Below are 23,873 nucleotides of genomic sequence, written 5' to 3'. Positions count from 1 at the left end.
ATACGATTTTTAAAATAGTAATATTTTTAGAAGGAGGAAGAAAGGAATATAATGCTGCTGAAATGAAGTTCTATTACATGGAAATAATGGATGCTACCAACAAATATTGTACAAGATACACTATATGTACGTGCTAGGATCTTGTTGTCAAGGGGTTTCTGCACAGTTTAACATGGGTGTTCAGGTAAACAGCATGATGGGATAGAGATATTTATTGTCGCAAAGTCTGTGTAAACAAGCCAGGAGTTTCAAAATAGCAGGAAATAAAACAAACAAAAAAAAGCTCTTTGTTGAGTGCAACTTTTATATTGATTATCTTCCGATATATTTAACCAGACAGCTAAGCTATTTACCAGTGCAATCGTAGGAACATAGCAACAGTAGCAGGTCATTCGGTCAGTTGGGTCTGCTGCAAAATTCATCATGACCATTGCTGATCGGAAACTTCAATGCTTTTACACATATTGTCCCCATAACCTTTTACCTTATCGTTAATCAGAAATCTATCAAGCTCTCCCTTAAGCATACTCAATGATTATGCTTCCATGGGATAGAGAATTTAAAAGATTCAAAGTCCTCTGTTTAAAGAAATTTCTCCTCATCTCGATCCTAAATGGCTTTCTCCTTATTTTGTGATTGTGCCCCCGGTTCTAGACTCCCCAACCAAGGCAAACATCTAAACTGCATCTACCCATCTATTCTTTTAAGTATTTTGTAGGTTTCAATGAGCTCACCTCTCATTCTTCAAAACTCTAAGAGAACACAGGTCCAATTTTCCCAATCTCTCTTCATAAGACAGTACTGCCAACCTAGAAACAAGTCTGGTGAATCTTCTTTTCACTCCCTTAATGGCAATAATGTCCTTTCTGAGGTAAGGGGTCCCGAACTGCACACGATATTCCAGATACTGTGTAACCAAGCCTCAAATCCTCTTGTGATAAAAGCTAGCATTCTATTAGCCTTTTGAATAACTTGCTGCACCTACATTTTAGCTTTCAGTGACTTATGAACAAGGACACCCAAGTCCCTTTGTACATCTACACTTTCTAATTTCTTGCAATTTAGGAAAAAACATGCACATCTATTCCTTCTACCAAAGTGAACTGCTCACATTATATTCCATCTGCCATGTTCTTGCTCACTCACTAAGTTTATCTAAATGCTCCTGTAGCCACTTTACATTTTCCTCACAACACAAATTCCTGCCAAGCTTTGTATCATCTGCAAACTTGGGAATATTACATTTAGTTCCCACATCCAAATCATTGATATAGATATATATTGTGAACAGTTGAGGCCCAAGTACTGATCCTTGTTATAACCCACAAGTCAGAGTGCCAATGTGAAAATGACCCATTTATTCTTACTCTGTTTTCGGCTTGTTAGCCAACCTTTAAACAATGTCAGTATATCGTGTCCTATCCCAAGTGTTTTTATTTGGCTAATCAACCTTCTGTGGAAAACTTTATCAAAAGCCTTCTCGAAATACAAAGATACTACATCCATTGGCTCCCCGTTGTCAATTTTGTTCGTAACATCCACAAAAAACTCCAACAAATTTGTCAAACATGATTTCCCATTCGTATATCTTTGCTTACTATACCCAATTAGATCATGATTGTCCAAGTGCCAATTTATCTCGTGTTTTTTTTTAAGATTCTAGCATTTCCCCTACTCCTGATGTAAGGCTAACAGGTCTGTAGTTCCCTGCTTTCCTTCTCCCTCCCTTGTTAAATAGTGGGGTGACATTTGGTACCTTCCAATCTTCAGGAACCATTCCAGAATCTATATACTTTTGGAAGATGATCATCAATGCATCCACTATCTATATAACAACCTCTTCAACCCCTGGGGATGCATTAAATCAGGTCCCAGGGCCTTACCGAATTTCAGTCCCATTAATTTCTCCAATACAACCGTCTTATTTATATTAATTTCCTGCAACTCCACATTTTCCCAAGTCCCTTGGATCTCTACATCTGGGAGATTTCTTGTACGATCCTAAGTGAAAACAGACACTTGTATTTAGCTTTTCTGCTATTTCTCTATTCCCCTTTATGAATTCTCCTGACTCTGCCAGTAATGAACCCACATTTCCAAACATTTCCTTTTAACATTGCTACAGAAGCTTTTGCAGTCTGTTTTTACATTTTTTGTTAGATTGCATTCATATTCTGTTCTCCCTTTTGTTCAGTTTCTTGACCTTCCTTTGCTGCATTTAAAAAATCTCCCAATCTTCAGGTTTACTACTATTTCTGGCAAATATATGCCTCTTGTTTTAACCTTATACAATACTTAACTTACTTTGCCAGCCACAGTTGACTGGCCTTTTTTGGATTTTTGCACCCTGAAGGAATGTTGTATGCTATGTAATAGTTCTCTGAAGACTATCTATTGCCTACGCACAGTGATACCTTTTAATGTATTTTCCCAATCTGCCTCAGCCAGTTAGCCCCTTATACCTTCATAATTTCCTTTATTCAACTTTAACACCTTGACTTCAAATTGAACTTCCTCACTTTCAAACATAATATAAAATGTTATCATAATGTGGTCACGTGTCCCTATAGGTTATTTTAAAATGACATTAGTAATCAGTCCTTTTTCATTATTATAATACTCGATCTAGAATAGCCTGTTCTCTAGTTGGTTCCTCTACTGCTCTAGAAACCCATCCCTAACACAGTCCAGAAACTCGTCTTCCACAGCATTAACTCTCATTTGGTTTAACCAGTCTATGTGAAGATTGAAGTCCCCCATGATCACAGTATTGCCAATCCTACATCCTTCCCTCATCTCCTGATTAATATGAAGCCCAACATTACGATTACTATTAGGTGGTCTATAAACAACTCCAACCAATATCTGCCGTCTGTTATTGTTCCTTAGTTCCAGCCAAACAGATTCCACACATTGCTCTTCCAATCTGAGATCCTCCTTTACAACTGCACTGATGCCATCCCTTATTATCAGCACAACTCCACCTCTCCTTTCTTGTCTGTCCTTCCTAAACATCAAATATCCTTGAATATTCAATTCCCAGTCTTGGTCACCACTGCAGCTATGTTTTTGTATTGGCAATTATATCATCCCCATTCACCTCTATTTGTGCCTTTAGACCATCTACCTTATTATGAATGCTGCATACAATGAGCACTCAGGGAGAGTGCTCATAACTTTGTATTTGGCTGCCATTCTGCAATTAATGTATACTCGTTTCTTTACTTTGTTTCTACTGCCTTCTAGTCCCACATATAACTTCCTGTTGCCAACTTAACTTCCTTCTAATCTGGGCCACAGGTCAGGTTCAAACCCCCCCCCCCCTTTGCTCTGTTTACTTGCTATAAATATAGCAATCAATATGGTCACATTTCTTAATCCTAATTACGTGTATACTTTCAGAGTCGCCAGGTATCTCTCGATACCGCCACAAGGTTCAACCCGAAAACCGATCAAAGAGCCAATACACCAGTTAATTAGTTCACAGTCAATACTATTTATTCACACACAGTAAGATCTACTCATGCATGATAATACTACAAACTAAACTATCTCTATCACTAACACCTATACTTAACTACGGGTGCCCACTTAGGTCAGAGGAACAATGGCCGTTGTTCAGATCGGAGGCTGTTCGAAGAGGTAACAGGAGTACAGCTAAGGTTGTCTGTCTGGTAGCAAGCGTTGAACTTGAACTTACTTGTTTCTGGTGATGCTGGTGGATGGGTCTCTCTGCTTGAGAGCCGAATCCAAGAGGCTGAACCTTTGTCGGGGGTTCCTTCTTATACTTGGAAGGGCTTCTCGTGCTTTTAGGCGGGAGTTAAACTTGGTCCCAATTAATTGGGCAGCTTCTTGATCATTGTTATCGATCTAAACCAATAAAGGGGCGGGTGACCTGATGACTGGGCGTGCCCTAGGTGGCCGTTGGCCTTGCTTTGCTTGTGTCTTTTGGTTGAGGTAGTGGCGCCGGGATGTCTGGAACAGTATCGGCTACCTGAGCACTCATCCTTTGTTTCCCGGAGATGGGCCACCAATATGTAAATTGACCCAGAGTTTTGATTCCGTCTGCTGACTGCTTTCCAAATATACATTCAGGCTCTGTGCCTGATTGTTGCTTCGTATTGTTCACATTTCCCTAGAGTCTCTGTGAGTGTCCATTTTGTATACCGAAAGTGGCCATCCCAGATGGCTACACCCCTCAACCCCCCCCCCCCCCCCCCCCCCCCCGCATCAAGCTAGTTTAAACCCACCCCAGCAGTACGATCAAATCTCCTTGTGAGTATGTCAGTGCCAGTCATGTTGAGATGTAACCAGTCCAATTCATACAGTGGCACATGAAACTGGGAATAATCCTGAAACAGCCGTTTTTGAGGTCTTCCTTTTCACTCTTCTTCCTGACTCCCTGAAACCTGCTTTCAATCAAACCAAAACAGAATGTTTCCTTTTCAGTGTTCGGAAAGTTAAGGTTCGACCAGAGTTGGGTTCTCAGTCACTTCCAGTTCATTTCCCAAATCGAGGTTGCAAGCCAAACAAAGTCCAAAGCCAGGTAGTCAAACAAATTTTCTCTGTTAGCTCACCAGCTGTCCTCCATGCCTGTTTATTTCTGCAGTCAGACCGACAGCACTGTTCAAACTCCCCTCTTTGTGCCCTACCCTGCTCACCTGCCTGTTTCAATGTGATGTCTTCAGGGAAACATAGTGTGTGTGGTCTGTGTAGTTCTGGCTGAGAGGAAATGCAACATACATGAGGGAGGTTCTCCATAACACAGCCCAACACAGAGTTACAATCTGTAAATTTATTTTGTATAGGGTTCTGCAATCGGCTTTGTTCATGTCAGATTTGTACCCAAGAACGGCTGAACAATGATATTTCAGCACTTTACCACACTTGCTTCCTTTCTAATCAATTGTAAGAATATCTACTTAGAACATAGAAAAATACAGCACAGAACAGGCCCTTCGGGCCACGATGTTGTGCCAAACCTCTGTCCCAGATTAAGAACAAATTAATCTACACCCCCTAATTTTACCGCAATCCATGTACCTATCCAATAGCCGCTTGAAGGTCCCTAATGTTTCCGACTCAACTACCTCCACAGGCAGTGCATTCCATGCCCCCACTACTCTCTGGGTAAAGAACCTACCTCTGACATCCCCCCTATATCTTCCACCATTGACCTTAAATTTATGTCCCCTTGTAATGTTTGTTCCACCCGGGGAAAAAGTCTCTGACTGTCTACTCTAACTATTCCCCTGATCATCTTATAAATCTCTATCACGTCGCCCCTCATCCTTCTCCGTTCTAATGAGAAAAGGCCGCGCAATCCTCAACCTTTCCTCGTAAGACCTACTCTCCATTCAAGGCAACATCCCAGTAAATCTTCTTTGTGCCTTTTCCGAAGCTTCCACATCCTTCCTAAAATGAGGCAACCAGAACTGCACGCAGTGCTCCAAATGTGGCCTTACCAAAGTTTTGTACAGCTGCATCATCACCTCACAGCTCTTAAATACAATCCCTCTGCTAATGAACACCAGCACACCATAGGCCTTCTTCACAGCTCTATCCACTTGAGTGGCAACTTTCAAAGATCTATAAACATAGACCCCAGGATCTCTCTCTGCTCCTCCACATTGCCAAGAACCCTACCATTAACCCTGTATTCCGCATTAATATTTGTCCTTCCAAAATGGACAACCTCACACTTTTCAGGTTAAACTCCATCTACCACTTCTCAGCCCAGCTCTGCATCCTATCTATGTCTCTTTGCAGTCGACAACAGCCCTCCTCACTATCCACAACTCCACCAATCTTTGTATCGTCTGCAAATTTACTGACCCACTCTTCAACTCCCTCATTCAAGTCATTAACGAAAATCACAAACAGCAAAGGACCCAGAACTGATCCCTGCGGTACTCCACTGGTAACTGGGCTCCAGGCTGAATATTTGCCATCCACCACCACTCTCTGACTTCTATTGGTTAGCCAGTTCGTTATCCAACTGGCCAAATTTCCCACTATCCCATGCCTCCTTACTTTCTGCATCAGCCTACCATGGGAAACCTTATCAAATGCCTTACTAAAATCCATGTACACTACATCCACTGCTTCACCTTCATCCATATGCTTGGTCACCTCCTCAAAGAATTCAATAAGACTTGTGAGGCAAGACCTACCCCTCACAAACCCGTGCTGACTATCCCAAATCAAGCAGTGTCTTTCCAGATGCTCAGAAATCCTATCCCTCAGTACCCTTTCCATTACTTTGCCTACCACCGAAGTAAGTCTAACTGGCCTGTAATTCCCAAGGTTATCCCTATTCCCTTTTTGAACAGGGGCACGACATTCGCCACTCTCCAATCCCCTGGTACGTGTTGACAGTGAGGACGAAAAGATCATTGTCAACAGCTCTGCAATTTCATCTCTTGCTTCCAATAGAATCCTTGGATATATCCCGTCAGGCCCAGGGGACTTGTCTATCCTCAAGTTTTTCAAAATGCCCAACACATATTCCTTCCTAACAAGTATCTCCTCGAGCTTACCAGTCTGTTTCACACTGTCCTCTCCAGCAATATGGCCCCTCTGATTCATAAATACTGAAGAAAAGTACTCGTTCAAGACCTCTCCTATCTCTTCAGACTCAATCTCTTGCTACTGTCCTTGATCGGACCTACCCTCGCTCTAGTCATTTTCATATTTCTCACATATGTGTAAAAGGCCTTGGGGTTTTCCTTGATCCTACCCGCCAAAGATTTTTCATGCCCTCTCTTAGCTCTCCTAATCCCTTTCTTCAGTTCCCTCCTGGGTATCTTGTATCCCTCCAGCGCCCTGTGTGAACCTTGTTTCCTCAGCCTTACATAAGTATCCTTCTTCCTCTTAACAAGACATTCAACCTCTCTTGTCAACCATGGTTTCCTCACTTGACCATCTCTTCCCTGCCTGACAGGGACATACATATCAAGGACACATAGTATCTGTTCCTTGAACAAGTTCCACATTTCAATTGTGTCCTTCCCTGACAGCCTATGCTCCCAACTTATGCAGTTCCGTTTTTGTCTGACAGCATCGTATTTACCCTTCCCCCAATTGTAAACCTTGACCTGTACACCACGACTTCTGGCTGCTCACCCTCCCTCTTAAGGATCCTGAAGACACGATCCAAGACATCATGGACCCTGGCATCTGGGAGGCAACAAACCATCCTAGAGTCTCGCCCGTGCCCACAGAACCGCTTGTCTGTACCTCTAACTATTCAGTGTCCTATAACTAGTGCTCTCCTAATCTCCCCCCTTCCCTTTTGAGCCCCAGAGCCGGACCTCGTGCCAGAGACCTGGTCACTGCAGCCTACCCCTGCTAGGTTATCCCCTCAAACAGTATCCAAAGCGGTATACTTATTGTTGAGAGGAACAACCACAGGGGATCCCTGCACTGACTGCTTCCTCCTCTTCCCACCTCTAACTGTTACCCAGCTACCTTTTTTCTCAGGTGTAACTATGTCCCTGTAGCTTCTATCTATCACCCCCTCAGCTTCCTGAATGATCCTTAGTTCCTCCAGCTCCAGTTCCCTAACACGGTCTGTGAGGAGCTGGAGATGGCTGCACTTCCTGCAGGTGAAGTCAGCAAGGACACCGGTGGTCTCCCTTACCTCGAACATTCTGCAGGAGGAACATTCCACTGCCCTAGCTGCCATCACCTCTACTTAGTCTCCCAGTAAAAAAGAAAGAAAAAGTAAATAGCTTACCTGCTCACAGCACTGAGCCTTTTTTTAGGTTAGAGGAAGAGGGAGGGTGGGAGACACTACACATGTAGTGTCTCGGGTTTCCTCACCGTTCAAATTTACTGAGTAATACAACCTTCCCAGGTCACACCACGGCCGACTCCCGGTTTCCTGCTCCGGAAAAGTAAGTTAAAAATCAAAAATTCAGCTTACCTTCCAGTTCGCCCCTCTCCAAACATCGCTCCCCTCTCTGCCCGTTCCGCTGGAAGAATGAGGCCAAAACCTGGGAGGTTAAGTGCCTTTTTAAAGAAAATACAAACCTTCCCAGGTCTCCCCACGGCCGACTTCCGGTTTCCTGCTCCGAAAAAGTAAGTTAAAAATCAAAAACTCAGCCTACCTTCCAGCTCTCCCCTCCAAAAATCGCTCCCCTCTATATAGATATAACTATTTCTAATAAGCTTAGGAGAAAAATATCATCTTTTTATGTCAAAGGTGAAAGAATGCATATAATGGCAGCAAGGAAACCAGTGCCAAAGTCAGGAAATCTTATTCAGTTATGTGAGAATTTTTTGAAAATTCAATCAGTAGTTGCTTTTAAACATTTCACCAATTCTTTTTGCTCTCCCTGGAGATGACAGAAGAGAAACCAGTTATATACTGACACCTGCTGGAAATGGTGCATACAAACATTCCACACACCAGCAAACACTGCAGTGACACAAGAGACTGAATCTTGAAGCCTTCACTCAGGACACTAAAGTATCCTCACTTTAAGGATTTTAAAAAATATTTACATTTTCTATTTGTTTGTATATTTCCAAAGAGTGTCCACTACTTCCTATGCTCCTATCGGCATGTTGGACTTTGAGTGATAAGGGGTCCTATAGAACAAATGCATGGAAGTCGTTCCCAGCATTATTCAGCTTTAACCCAACACCAGATAGACTTGTAAGTTTACTAGCAATGCACTCTTCCCTATTTTACTGCTATCCTGATCATTTCAATGTTTTTAGTAGCAACTTTAAACTGGAGGATAACAAAAAACTGCAAACACAAAACACTCTCCCATTGATTACCCCCCTTACACAAGGGTTAGGCATGTGTGAGTGCATGTGATATTTTAATGGCTTTCAATACCATCAGTTCTCACTACGTTCTCAACTTTTTCTCCAGTAAGAAAATTGAAAAATGTTGAAGATAATGGAGAATGGGACGAAGTGGATGGATCTCTCTGAAGTTCAATGTGTGCACTTAAGGTTCTCTCATTTCTTAAGGTGGACCGATGACAGTGGGAGAGAGCCATACACATGCAAATGACTGCACTCTTGTCGATTAATACTAATCTTTATTGTCAGAACTAGGCTTACATTAATACTGCAATGAAATTACTGTGAAAAGCCCCGTGTCGCCACATTCCGGTGCCTTTTCGGGTGCACAGAGGGAGAATTCAGAATATCCAATTCACCTAACAGCACGTCTTTCGGGACTTGTGGGAGGAAACTGGAGCACCCGGAGGAAATCCACGCAGACACAGGGCAAACGTGCAGACTCCACATAGACAGTGACCCAAGTCGGGAATCGAACCTGGGATCCTGGAGCTGTGAGGCAACAGTGCTACCCACTGTGCAACCGTACTGCCCATTAATATAATGCAGGATAGCAGTGAATTATGTAAAAACAATCACCTGTCCTACTTTTTTTATTTGTTCATGGAATGTGGGCATCACTGGTTGGGCCAGTATCCATTGTCAATCTCTAGTTAGCCGTGGGAAGGTAATGGTGAGCTGCTTTCTTGAACCACTACAGTCCATGCATTGCAGGTGCAGACACAGTGCTGGGCCATTTCAGAGAGCATTGCTCTGGGTCTTGGTCACATGTCCTTTCTTAAATGACATTAGTCCTTACAACAATTGTTACATTTCATGGTTACCATTACTGAGACTAGCTTCACTGCCATGATTTACTAATTGAATTTAAATTCCAACAGCTTCTATGGTGGGATTTGAACCCATGTTTCAAGAGCCTGGGCTTCTGGATTACGAGTCCAGTGACATCACTATGCCTCTGCCTTTCATCTTCTGTAACCAAACCTATGATAGATTCACAGATACACAATACAAACTGTTGCTTTCTCAATCACAAAGTCTCTATCACTGTACAATAGCTGTAATTCCTCGCTGGGAACATATTATAATTGATGATTTGAAATGTTTGTCTTTTTCAACCAAAGATACAGCTTAGTGAAAAAGAAAAAGTGAAAGAGAATGAAATTCAAATAGAGGGTCAATTAAAAATAAACAAGAGTTTATATTACTATGAGAAAAATGTTAGGGTATTTAAAATGCAAGTAGACGGTGGACTGGAAGAGTTGAAATGCTACAGTATCAATGAACAGCAAAATGGCCTCTTCTCAAAATTGCATTTTCTTTATGAAGCACCTTTTATTGCAAAAGCATTTCAATAATCGTTAATTGCTATGAATCAAGTTTATTTTGAATTAATGGATTCCCCGCATCATATGGTTAACATTCCCTGAGAATATTGTAGAAAAATGCTTATTTTGTTTACAATATCTGATTTGGGAATGCAAGACAATGGGTTTCCGAAATGGAAAATGCTTCAGTCCTTAGCACATTTCTTAACTTGAAATGCATTGAATTTACAATTTTTGGGAGAATAAGCTAATCTCGCTTTGGCACTGGATGATATGCTGTTTTATAAAGACAGGAAAGTTATCACATAACATCCAATACGTTAACGAAAAGTAGAAAGGGAGAGTGATTCCAATTTGTGTGCCTTTGTATGAGGAAGGAAGTTACATTACTTGTTGCATTAACAAAATAAAGGACCAGGTACTAAAACCCAACAATGAACAGTTCTAAAGTATTTCCTACAGCACCATAACTATTCCAATTGAAGAATACAACGGAAGTTCCAGTTACCTTGTGGCCAAGCCAAGTCCCATGATGGCCCTCTACTGGCAATCGTTCAGCATCTCCAGTCAGATCAGTCAGGGCATCCTGTTGGTGGGATAGAGCCCGTTAGAATAAATACCAGCCTGTCTTTGGTTGCAAGTCACTGGTTTCCTTTTTTTCTATCCCTTTCCCTTGTCTTCCTTGCTGAGGCAGATAAATGGGTAACATTGTGCCGTGAGGTATGATGGTAAAAGAGGCTAACAGACATGTGTGTGAAAAGAAGCAGCTCAGCAAAATGAGGTTGTGGGAAAAGAATAGCAACTTGTACATCTGGACTCTTCACTGATAACACTTTGGGCGCGATTCTCCTGAAAAATCTCTAAGTGGGGCAGCAAGCAGGAATTGCTGCAAGCTTCCTGACATTCCGCTCAGCGAGGCCGGCAACGTAATTCAACCTTAACTGGTCCACTTAACAAGGCCTCACGAGCTGCTCGCTGCAAATGACGGCTCGCCAGCTGATTCGCCGGGACCGCATTCGCCAGCACTTCTGCTAACAAGTTCAAGCAGCACTTAAGCTGTATTGGCTCAGCCAACCCCAGCCAGCTCACAATATTGGCGCGCAGGAGGCCACCCCAGGATTCGGAGACGCTGACCTAGGGAGGTTCTTGGATGCGGTGGAGCCCTCGAGGGCTGTCCTGTTTCCCCGAAGGTCCTGGAGGGTGAGCCACAAGGCAGCCAGTCCCCCACGCCCAGCCGAAGGTCTCCCACCCCCAGACGAAGGTCTCCCACCCTTAGCCGAACACTGGGGTGGCAAACCCAGCGCCCCGTGCTCTTTGCCTGTGAGCAACGATGGCTACTCACCTCCTCAGCTCCCACAGAAACTCTTCTGTCAGGTTCACGTTTGCTAAAAGGAGTAGTGATCGGCACCAGCGTAAGCATTTGCTGGGGAGTCCACTGAATGATGCGAGGCTGTTGGATATTGAGTCGTTCCCGTTAATTGTATGGAAATGGGGCTTAAGTGGTGATAATTGGTTTCTCGCCAAGCTAAGGCAAGATCCCAATTTTCCCTACGGGATCGAGCCTGTTGCATCGCAAACTGTTTTGCGCCTGGTGCGGATTTTGTTTTTGGCCTCTCTCACTTTTTACCGGCCTCATTATGCACGAGTGAGAGCGCAACAAGGCTGGAGAATCGCGCCCATAGTGTTGAAACATTAAAAAAAAGACCCTCCAAGGGCAACTGTGTGGTAAAGGATTGTTATGAGAAAGAACTAAAACCTTATAAAAGAAGAAGCTTCTGAGATTTCAACAGCGATAACACCGGGGATCTACATTCGCGGAGAAGAGACCTGAGTTTCAGGAACTGAGAGAAGAATACCAAATCCTCCAGATCGGGCCAGGCCAGTTCAGACTATCGGGTAGTATTTTGAATTCAAGTTGTGAGTCTTGAAACTGATGTAGCTATTCAAATAAGCCCATAACTAACATTTATTGAGCTAAATAAAGTTAGTCTTAAATAAAGTTTCTATTTAGTATAATCCAAATTAAGACTGATTTGTCTGTTTCGTGAAGCCAGTAGGGATGACAGCATCTGGATTATTGTTCCACAGATGCAGGCGGACATCCACTACCATATCCACAGAGCCAGTCTTTATTTATTAGCCTAGACAGTAGAAGTTAACAGTCCATCCAACTACAGCCAACATTGATTCTGTTCTCACTTAGATTAAAGAACTGTTTTGAACACTCGATGTAGCAAACATGTACACAACGCATTTACAATGTAGCTATACCTAGATACCAGAGCAACTGCATTTTCTCTTCTTGTCCCCCTCCACTTTTTATCCATATTCACGCAATTTCTACCATGAGCTATTGGATAGCGATTAATGTGACATTGCAGCTTTTTTCCCCTTGTGATGAAGCAAAGCAGTCAGTGTCTGCATGCAGCAAGGCCTGGAAAAAATTTGAGCTTGGAATGATAAGTGCCAAGTACCATTTTTGCCACAGAAATGTCAGGTTTTTAAAATTCTTAATGGCATGTGGATGTCGCTGGCTGCCCATCCCCAATTGCCCTTGAGGGGCATTTAAGAGTCAACCATATTGCTATCGATCTGGAGTCACATGTATGCCTGACCACATAAAGATGGCAGATTGCCTCCCCTAAAATACATTATTGAAACAGATGGGTTTTCACAACAATCAATTTTTAATTCCAGATTTTTAAAAATCCAACTTAAATTTCATCGTCTGACATGCTGGGCTTTGAACCTTGGACCTTGAAATGCTAGTCCAGTGACAACACCACTACTCCACAGCCTCCCCTGAAAGTAACAACCACCTTCAACAAAGGAGAGTCCCACCACCTATCCTTGATTTTCAATGAGTTACCAGTACTGAGTCCCCTATCAACAGCATCCAGTGGGTCACATTGACCAGAAATTGAAGTGGACCAGCCATATAAATACTGGGGCTACAACAGCAGGTCAGAGACCGGGAATTCTGCGGCAAGTAACTCACCTCCTGACACCCAAAAGTCTGTCCACCATCTACCAGGCAAATCAGGAATGTGATGGAATATCCTTTATGAACCTAGAAGAGTAAAGACCCAATAGCACTCAAGAAGCTTGATGCCATGCAGAACAAAGCTGCCTGCTTGATTGGCACCCATCCAACACCTTAAATATATTCTCTCCATCATCAGTGCACCATTGAGTGCTAAGTGTATTGCAGCAACTTGGCACAGCTCCTTTGACTGCATCGTCCATGCCCATGCCCTCACTCTCTGCCTGCTAGAAGGACAAGGGTAGCAGGTGCGTGGAATCATCATCACCTGCAAGTCCCCCTTCAAGTCATGGAACATCCTGACTTGGAAATATATTGATGATGTGGAGATGCCGGCGTTGGACTTGGGTGAGCACAGTAAGAAGTCTTACAACACCAGGTTAAAGTCCAACAGGTTTGTTTCAAACACGAGCTTTCGGAGCACGGCTCCTTCTTCAGGTGAATTCTTCACCTGAAGAAGGAGCCGTGCTCCGAAAGCTCGTGTTTGAAACAAACCTGTTGGACTTTAACCTGGTGTTGTAAGACTTCTTACTGGAAATATATTGCAATTCCTCCATTGTCGCGAGGTCAAAATTCTGGAACTCGCTATCTAACAGTACTGTGGGTTTACCTACAGTAAGTACATGGACTGCAGTGGCTCAAGGTGTGGCTTACCACCACTTTCTCAAAAACATTTAGGGATGAACAATAAAAGCCGGCCCTGCTATGATGCCAACATGACCAAATTTTTAAAAAGATACAGCATCCCTCTTCCCAAAATTATGATTTGGCCATGATCAGTTACCTCAATAATCAAAGTCGAAACCAGCTGGGATGTTCTCGTCTGTGGCATGACTTCACCCAATAGTCTGTTTGGAAAACCTCAGTACTTACAAGATGAAATCCATGCAATACTCAATATGTTTTGTTAGAACATAGAACATACAGTGCAGAAGGAGGCCATTCGGCCCATCAAGCCTGCACCGACCCACTTAAGCCCTCACTTCCACCCCATCCCCGTAACCCAATAACCCCATCTAACCTTTTTGGACACTAAGGGCAATTGAGCATGGCCAATCCACCTAATCTGTACGTCTTTGGACTGTCGGAGGAAACCGGAGCACCCGGAGGAAACCAAGGCAGACACGGGGAAGAACGTGCAGATTCCGCACAGACAGTGACCCAGCGGTGAATCGAACCTGGGACCCTGGCGCTGTGAAGCCACAGTGCTATCCACCTGTGCTACCGTGCTGCCCACTTGTGCTACCGTGCTGCCCCCACTTGTGCTACTGAGCTGCCCCGACTTGTGCTACCGTGTTGCCCAATGTGTTAGATGGCAATATTTTGCAATCAACAATGAGTAATTTAAAAAAAGCACTGGGAACTAGAATGTCCTAAGCCTAATAAATCCAGTCATTTAAAATCTGTATGGGCTACTTTCCCATTGCTTATAGTTGGCATGAAGCTTATTTCCCTTCGCTCTCTGCACATGTTATATGCTTTTATCAATTGCTGCCAATATATTAAGGCCTCATTGCAAGTTGCATTTGGAAGAAAGACAATCAGCTCATAGCCTAAAAATCATGCTCCACTAAACGTTGCAAGGAGATTATCATGTATCCTGCACTAAAAATGTATGCATCTATAGACGGGTGCTTCAGCATATTTGACGGTAACTGGTGTGGGCGAAAATCTGTATCTGGACGTGTGTATGTGGGTGTGCACACATAGCTGACTGCCATTTCTCAGTGGATAATTGTATCACAGTGTGTGTCAATATTTGTGTGTCTGATTTATATGCATGAAAGTGGCAGCTCATATTATGGTATATGCCTGCACATATGTGTATATGTATCTTCTAATGTGTTTTCACTTAAATATATGAATGCAATCCTGTATCTTGGTGGGTGGCTCGAGCACATGTATCTCACAAGGGTGGGTGACTGCCTGTACATTTTTAGCTGCACGACCATGTCTGGACACTGTAAGAGAAGTAAAGTCTCAGATCATTTAAACACGAGTCAAATATTTTTGTGCAACAAAAGATTATTTTGCTCAACAAAAATAAGCACTTGAAGTAAGACAATCATTCATTCCTGCAGATTCTATATTATTATAAATGCATGGGACACATGGCATTTTTAATCACACAGAACTCTGGGCAATTACTGATTTTTTGAATATTCATAACACCTCACCTTTGGTGAAAGGGTCCCCCGAATGCTGATTACCACCTTCTTTTTCACATGATCCACAGCAACAAAGAAAGGTGTTTCAAAAACCTAGGAGGGAAAAAAGTCAAACTACTTAAATTCATACAAAACTAATGAACCCACTTTATTACAACGTGAAATTTGGAGGAAGTGAAATTTGGGAGAGCTGATATATTCTCCCAAGATGTTGAGTTAGGCAACAATGGTTTTGCACATACTTTGGTTTTAAATTTCAATTCTTCAGTTCTTTCCATGATAGAAAAAGAGTCTGCACTGAACACAGAAGTGAAAGTTCATTTAACTAAAATCATTTTATGACCAGTCATTGGTTCTCTGAAATGTTTTGTCCTTCCTGTGTGATAAACAGGCCTCCCTACAGGGTTTTCCACATTCCAACATCTTAATTATGTTAAAATGAAGAATCTTTGTACATGCTCCTGCTCTAATTCAGACTTCTAATTTGGTGCAATTGTAACATTCTTGACTCCGAGTCACAGGTTCAAGCCAAATTCCAAAGCCTTGAGCTTAATTCAGTCTGACACTTGAGCGCAGGAGTAGCTGTAAAAGAACCTATGGCACTTTTTGAAGAACAGCAGGGAGTTCTTACGGTGTCTTGGTCAACTCTCATCCCTTAATCAACACCTCCAAAAACCATGACTGGTTATTTATATTATTGCTGTTTGTCAGATCTGGCTGCCACATTTGCCCAACTTAACAATGACCACATTTCAGAAGGAATTTATAGGTTGAATAGGGTTTTGGAATGCCCCAAGAAAGTGAAAGGCACTATATAAATGCAAGTTCTTGATTTTATTTTCCCCCCCAGGTCTCAAAACAATGGAATTTTTCAACTCTCAGAATTATCTTTTTCTCCCTGGATTAAAATATAAATTTATCAGATAATTTATATTGCCTGTTACACCTTGCCTTTCCTTTTCCTCTTTCCAACTTTGCTGGTGTCCTGCGCAATGGGCCTTTCACCTTGGTTCCTCAGTGAGACAAAAACATGAATTTAATTCAATAAACGTGTGCTCTACCCAATCCCTCTTCCTACTCCACCTGGTGTTGGATGTAAACTGGGTGCTTTGGAGAAGAAAATCAGATATGGTGGTGTTCTGTGTGCTCTTTGCCAATCAAGAGCAATTCTGTCATTTTCCATCTGAAGTGACATGCTTCCACCCAAAAATGGGCAAGCATATTAGAATATGAAGCAAATATTCATATCATATCATTGCTGGCCAGTAGGAACCCTGGGTACATTCCTTGTGTTTCCACGGCTAATGGATAGGAACTTCAATTTACCTCAAAGGTTGATCAAGAGCGGTCAGTTCCACCAGGCAAGGGGAGAAATTAAAATCAGAATTGAATAGAAGTTTCAATCATCAGCTAGCCATGGTATGTGGCAGCAATTCTCCTCCCCAACTGAGGCAGATGGCCTGACATGCGGCAACTAGTACTGGTACAAGCATAGATTTTCCAGCGTAATAGATGTAAGGCTGAAGTAGTTGAAACTCCCTGCTCTGCTGAAGATCTGTTATCATTGTGGCAAACAAATTTTGCCTCTGTTTCTTAGCATTATATATTATCGGCTGATTGTTTATTTTGGGGTAGGGAAAGGGTGGATAGTTCTGCCTTCGAAACATACCAGCAACCTGCTTGCAGGACTTCTGGGATTACTTAACCTACAATGTAAACAGCAGTAACATAAGAAAACTCTTGAATATGACCAGTGCATGGTTAATTTTTTTAAGCAAACCTCAAAATCTAAATATCCACATAAATAGTAACTAACGAGAAAAAAGGAAAATACAATTTTAATCTATTTTATTGATAGGAAATCTTGCTGGGGAAGTGTATGGTCTGAAAGACAGCAAAAGGCAAACTTGAAGAAAAGTATGAATGCACAACAAGACTGCATCAATCAACATTTGGCTGGGAATGGTTGTTTCTAGCTAACATATAACCTCAGGGGGTTCTGCACAATTTGTTCAGCACTTTGTAGCATCAGAACCTTTTGACTGTGTCACAAACAAGTGACATGCACCCAACTCACTTGCTGTCCTGTATAAGAAACAAGCCTGTAGCGTCCACACCTCTGAGTTAGAAGGTTGTGGGTGAAAGCATCAACACTGTGTGTGTGTGTGTGTGGCACTCCAATGCAATACTGAGAGAATTATACATTTTGGAGTTGCCATCTGAGATATTAAACCGAGATTCAGTCTGCCTGCCACGTGGATATAAGAGATATAGATATGGAGGTTTCTGAAGAAAATCAGGGAAATTCCCCAATTGTCTTAGTCAGCATTAACAATTATTATTAAGCAACATACCGCATCATGGCACGAAGTATATACGATATCTACAAAATAAAAATGTTCATCCAGAAAGTGACGCTTGATGGCAATGACATTGCAGTTGCAACAGTTATCTTCCTCAACTGTCACACTTGGACCATACCTGGGTCGAGGGAGGCAAAAACAGCAACATCTGGAAAAGGGAAAATAACAATGAGCATAAAATACTAAATTAATCATATAATTCTTGCTTTTCAGTTCACTGAAGTCAACTGGAATTCCGTATTCAAGTTTCACACATGCTATTAAAGTGACAGAATAGAATGTTGTTCAGCATCAACTGAGCACAGCTGCTTGCTGTTGAACTAAACTCTATTCCAATGAACACCGAACACCTCAGAACAGGCCTGATCAAAGCCCACTCCACTAACAGCAGTGTTCCTACCTCACAGTTCCAGATCAGGGAACTCAGCTTTAGAATTGTTGCACCCATGGTTTTGAAGAATTAAAAGCAGACAGTATCCAATTTCTAACTGTTGCATTATCAAACATAGGTTGCTCACTTTCACCTGCAGGCCCATTTAGTGCATGCATTAAAATTATTTCTAAACTGCTCATCCATCCACATCATCCCAGAAATCAAAATGCACCAAGCTTTAAATACAAATACTCTCAATCATCTTAAACATCCATCTTCATATTTCCTTGCATTAAGGTTATTCACCTGAAAATAAAATTATTATTTCCATAGTGAAATCTTTCTAGCATATGTTTAAACTCTAAATTATATAGCAGAGTGTTCCCTACTGTGCCTGGTCTATGTTCAGATATAATTTCATTCAGCAAGAGCTGTGAGGTGCAAGCAAAAGGAATGCACTGATCAGCCGTTCCGAATGAACATCTTAAATAGGACACCCTTATATTCTAATTGTTTCCATATTTTTAATTGTATTATTCTTCCTAAACTATCAATAGATTTGTATATGGATAGTAAGGACAAGCAAGTATTAAAGGGATCAGAGGGAGTAGTTGAGACACACCACTGGGATAACAGAGAAAGCACCAGGGGAGAGAGTGCGGTGTGGCAAGAAACAGAAAACAACCAGAAAAAAAAGAGGAAAAGGCAGAGGGAGAGGTTCTAGTAATAGAGAACGGTGGACGCTAACATTGAAAGAGAAAAACACAAAAAGAAAGTGTAGCAAGCAGCAAACATGTGAGGGCAACAGCAAAAGGAGTAAGAAAGATAAAATGTCAGTAACTGCTGCTGGAGGATCATCAGCTTGATGAAATACCCTCTTTGGTCTGCCTGAAACTTGTTAGTGTTACAGTGCAAAGAATTGTCCCCAACTTTGTTTCAAACTGGCACATTCCAAAGCCCAGGACTATGTGTGGAGGAATGCACCAAAGCTCGGGGCAGCCAGTGCATGAAGAAAGGTCACTGCCTAAGCCTTTCAGCCATAGTGCACTGAGCGTCTGAGAATTGTATAGACCCCGTTGGGCTGTGTGACTGACATTGAATGTATATAGTGAAAATTACATATACCACAATTGTGCTGAAGCACTTCAGAGTGCGGTATGACCTGTATAGATAATTTGAATATCATTGCACTTTCTGGAACGATGATTTTGAAATGTCTGTTATGTTTCATTAAATTGTACTGAAGCACCTCGGAGCGCAACATGATCTACGCAGAAAACCTGAATATTATTGCCCATTCTGAAATGTTTGGAATATTCTTTCAGATATATTATGAATAAGGTGTATCTTTGCAAAAAAAAAAAAGACTTTCTTGAAGGTTGGTGTCTAAGAGCTTTCAGCCATAGTGCACTGATGGACTGGGAATTGCACAGACCCCCTTGAGCTGTATGTCACATATTGAATGCATACGGTGATGATTACATGTGACACAATTCAATTTTAGTGCTTCAGAATGCAACATAGTCTACGTAGATAACTTAAATGCTATTGCACTTTTTTATAATGATCATTTTGAAATGTCTGTAATGTCCTTTTGATTGTATTGAAGCACCTCAGAGTGCTAAATAACCTGTATAAGAAAATTGAATATTATCACATTCTTTGTGAAGGCTATTTTAAAATGTTTATAATGTTCTTTCAGATATTTTATGATTAAAAAATATTTTCACAAACAAATAAAGACTGTCTTGCACTTCCCTTCCTTGCGAAGCAATGCTTGGCAACCCAAATATCTGTCACTCAGTAGAATAATGGTCCATGTGCCGTCTCACAACTGAAATGGGTTTCATATTTTTGCTATCCAGTTTATTCCCCTGTAGGCATTAACTCGTGTTGAGATAGTTTCATGGGCACCAGCTGTCCTCCAGTTTCTCGGCCAAATAGCCAATCTTCAGCCATGGCTCTCGAGTGTGCCAGTGGAATTTTTGGCATGTCATAAAACAATTCTTGTTCTCAGCAGATGTTCAATTACACATTTCCTAGCAGGAGCAACTTTATAGTGATCAGACACAGGAAATCTTCCAGCTTTTTATCCTCCCTATCCCAATTATCTGATCTCCTCCATGCCCTTGGTAAGCAAATGGAATTTCCTTAACTGTTTATCAAATAAACTTCCAATTTATAGTGAATTTGAGACAAGGTTTCTCTGTGGATTTCTACTCATTCGGAAACAAGTAATGAACGATCACACTCATTTAATCTAAAACCACATTCAGAATGAGACAAGCCTTTTATTCTGGCTTATATGTGCGCTAAAAGATGAAGGCAACTGAGCAAACAAGTCAAAAAACATTTATGCTTGTTATCTGAATAAACAATGGAGCAGTATAACAGTCCAGAACCAGGAACCCAATGTAATTGAATTTATTGAATTGTTTTTACAACATTAAGGAAACAAATACAACTCACGAGCATGAGCTGGCCAGTTTGCAGAGTCCACAGGCTGGGTTTCGCATTAAGTACAAGGGCCACCCATAGGCAGCCAGTGCAAAGTGCATGTAGTAGCACACCTCCTTATACATGTGCATTTCTTGCTAAAAAAAAAGAATAAAAATTACTTCCTCACAGCTCTAAATTAATAAAAAGATTTTTAAAAAATTACTCTACAGGCAAAACTTTCTAGCTGGTATTAATAAAGATATCTTGGGTGGGATTCTCCGGACCTCCAGCCGCATATTTCTCAATGGTGCGCCATTCACTGGCGGCAGGATTCTATACTCCCGTAGCTTGTCAATGGGATTTCCCATTGAAACCAATCACGCCGCCGCAAAACCCTTGGGTGAGGGTGTGCTGTCAGTGGGAAAAGTCAATCCCAACAACCGGAGAATTCCGGCCCTTATTTCCTTACATTTTCACAAATTTCGCCTGTGACAAATACAAGCATTTATTTTTCACCGCATTAAATCTCTTCCCTACTCAGACCCCACTTCAAACACAAAACCCTTCTAAATTATTTTATTTTCATTTCTCAGTGTGTGGAATATGGTTGTCAGCACTTGACTTGCACATTAACTATTCCCTGGAAGAGACACAATTTCATCTGGTTAGGTGATGAAATTCTGATTTGATTACATTGAAAGGGATAAGGGTGAAGGGTCATATACCAATAGCTTCATACATAGAAGCAGGCAGTATAAATTGATTAAAGAGATAATGAGCTAAATTACTGTGAGAGAAGGACTTGATGAATATAATGAGAAGCTTGACTTATCTACTAGAGAGATAGCTGGGTGTGCACAGGGTTTTTGTCCTGTTGCTAAAATTTACATTCTTTACAGACAGATGATCATTAAAACTTTGGGATTGTGCTTATTTTTTAAAGCATATCCAGTCTACTTTGCAAGTAATAAAAAATGTGGATATGTTCAATATATCACCTGATTCACCTGAAGAAGGAGCCGTGCTCCGAAAGCTCGTGTTTGAAACAAACCTGTTGGACTTTAACCTGGTGTTGTAAGACTTCTTACAATATATCACCAGCATGCCAGATTTTAATGCAACTGAATCCAATTATCCAACTAGTCCCATTTCATATTTCAGTGGTTAGTATTGCTGCCTCACAGCACCAGGGACCCGGGCTCAATTCCAACCTCAGGTCACTGTCTGTGTGGAGATTGCATGTTCTCCCCATATATTTGTGGATTTCCTCCAGGAGCTCTGGTTTCCTCCCACAGTCCAAAGATGTGCAGGTTAGGTAGATTGGCCATGCTAAATTGTCCCCAAGTGTACAAAGGTTAGGTGGGGTTATGGGGATAGGGCGGAGAATTGGGCCTGGATAGTGTGCTCTTTTGGAGGGTTGGTGCAGACACGATGGGCTGAATAGCCTCATTCTGCATTGAAGGGATTCTATGATTCTATATGCAATTGCTGATCTGCTGTCCAGATGCAAATGTGATACTGTGAACAGTAAAACTGAACAATGACCCCTTGTATAAATTAAATACGATAAAATGAATTCAAAAAGTGACAAACTCTTGGGGTTAATTTCAAGGACGCAGTTTTATTTTCAGCTTCAGATAATTACAAATCATAGTTGTTTCATGTGTTTGTCTCGGAAAACTGTGTCTATTTGACTACTTACTATTCAATTATCCATTATTATTACAATTTCAGAGATTAGAATAATGGACACCTGAACTGTTACAGGACAGCCCAGGCAGCAGCATCTTCAGGATAATGAAACAACCTAAAGCAAATCACAGAGGTGATACAAAAGCTGATCAGCGGGAGAACAGCTGTGCTTCTGAACAATGGAAAAGCAACGCAAGATTCAGTGATCAAAAGATTTTTTTTATTTGGAGTGCAGTGCAGTGGAGGGGCAGAGAGTGGAGGAGCTGGAGGAATGAGTGGTGGGCATACATAATGCAGGTTCTTAATGTGCAGAAATTAGATATTCAACTTGCAATGTTTCAGATTCCTAAAGGCTCAAGTATAAATGCTTTGTGACTTGAAGGTACCAGGCATGAGGAATTTGAATTATGTGGAGACTAGAGAAGCTTGGATTGTTTTCCATATGGCAGAGAAGGTTAAGGGCAGGTTTAACAGGGGTGCTCAAAATTATTTAAAGGATTTTGATAGAGTACGTAGGGAAGAACTATTCCGACTATCAGGATTGATGAACACTGGCCACAGATTTGAAGTTGGAATATATGAAGGCATTCTTTTCTGTAGTGAATCCTTATGATCTGGAACACACTACCTGCAAGGGTGGTGGAATCCAGCTTTTAAAAGGCAATTAGATACATAATTGAAAAATAAAAATTTGCAAAGCCACAGGGAAAGGAGGGAACAGGACTAATTGGATAGTACTTTTAGCAAGCAGGCACAATGCGCCGAATAGCCTCTCTTGTAGGATTCTACAATGACACAAGTTTATAAACTTAATGGATATGCTATACTTTTTGCTTTCACTCCCAGCAGAGGGCAGTGCTTCATTGCAATTACTATTCCACTCTGGCCTGTGATTTAGAAATTTTAGACTGTTTTCACTTCCAGGGATATATTGAATCCATCATTTTCAAAATGCAAAACAGCTAAGGATGTGATAAAAAAAATACATTTTCTTGAGAGCAAAAGCTTTAACAAAACAAAGGTTTTCCCAAGGAAAAGTCAAAGCTCACATCACCAGCATCAGGGCAACTTAATTAGGAATTTATTCACGTTAGCAAAAGGGTTTGTGTCGATAAATGAAGGAGGACTGCCAGGAAGCTATTACTGCAGTCATAATTTCAGACCAATTTAGTGCAATGCCATTTTCACAACAGAACGACAAGTGTTGTCAACTAACATCAGGAGAATGTTTAAACAGAAATTTACAACCGTTACGAGCCAGCCCGATTCTCATGCGGTTTAAGCTCACACATGAAGAACCGCCACTTTGTTGAGGTACCAGAAAGTTACTAGTGCAACCTGGACTTCCGGTTGCGGCTATGACTAGCTAAGCCGCACATTTGGAAGCTCCTGCAACAAAGGTGTTTTTGGGCCAATTGGAGGGCCCCAACGGCGCTGAAAAAACGAATCCCGGTGGGGGAAGGTCCCCTGAGGAGAACTAGACCGATTTTATGGTCGGTACCCGGAGTGGAGCGGCAAGAAAAACGGCAGCAGCTCCCCAAAAAAAGCGGGGGAAGAAAATCAAAATGGCGGCCGGCGGTGCATCGGAGGAGTGGAAGAAATGGGCGGAGGAGCAGCAGGCCGCTCTCCTCCGTTTTTTCACGGAGA

The 23,873-nt window shown here is 41.7% G+C and overlaps 1 protein-coding gene across 2 annotated transcripts in view; it reads right to left on the bottom strand.

Moving 5' to 3' along the window:
* LOC119971727 (diacylglycerol lipase-alpha-like) overlaps positions 1-23,873 on the bottom strand; it is a 367,691-nt gene that overhangs the window by 104,245 nt on the left and 239,573 nt on the right. For both annotated transcript variants that reach the window (XM_038807684.1, XM_038807683.1), the window contains 4 exons: positions 20,565-20,689; positions 17,714-17,870; positions 15,369-15,452; positions 10,657-10,734 (listed from right to left, as the gene is read on the bottom strand). In XM_038807684.1, the coding sequence (XP_038663612.1) occupies positions 10,657-10,734; positions 15,369-15,452; positions 17,714-17,870; positions 20,565-20,689 (444 nt within the window). The remainder of the gene's footprint in view (positions 1-10,656; positions 10,735-15,368; positions 15,453-17,713; positions 17,871-20,564; positions 20,690-23,873) is intronic.

Source organism: Scyliorhinus canicula, chromosome 9, assembly GCF_902713615.1.
Source record: "Scyliorhinus canicula chromosome 9, sScyCan1.1, whole genome shotgun sequence".
Taxonomy (NCBI): domain Eukaryota; kingdom Metazoa; phylum Chordata; class Chondrichthyes; order Carcharhiniformes; family Scyliorhinidae; genus Scyliorhinus; species Scyliorhinus canicula.
The sequence above is the reverse complement of the archived record's forward strand: the minus strand, read 5'-3'. Positions and strand labels throughout refer to the sequence as shown.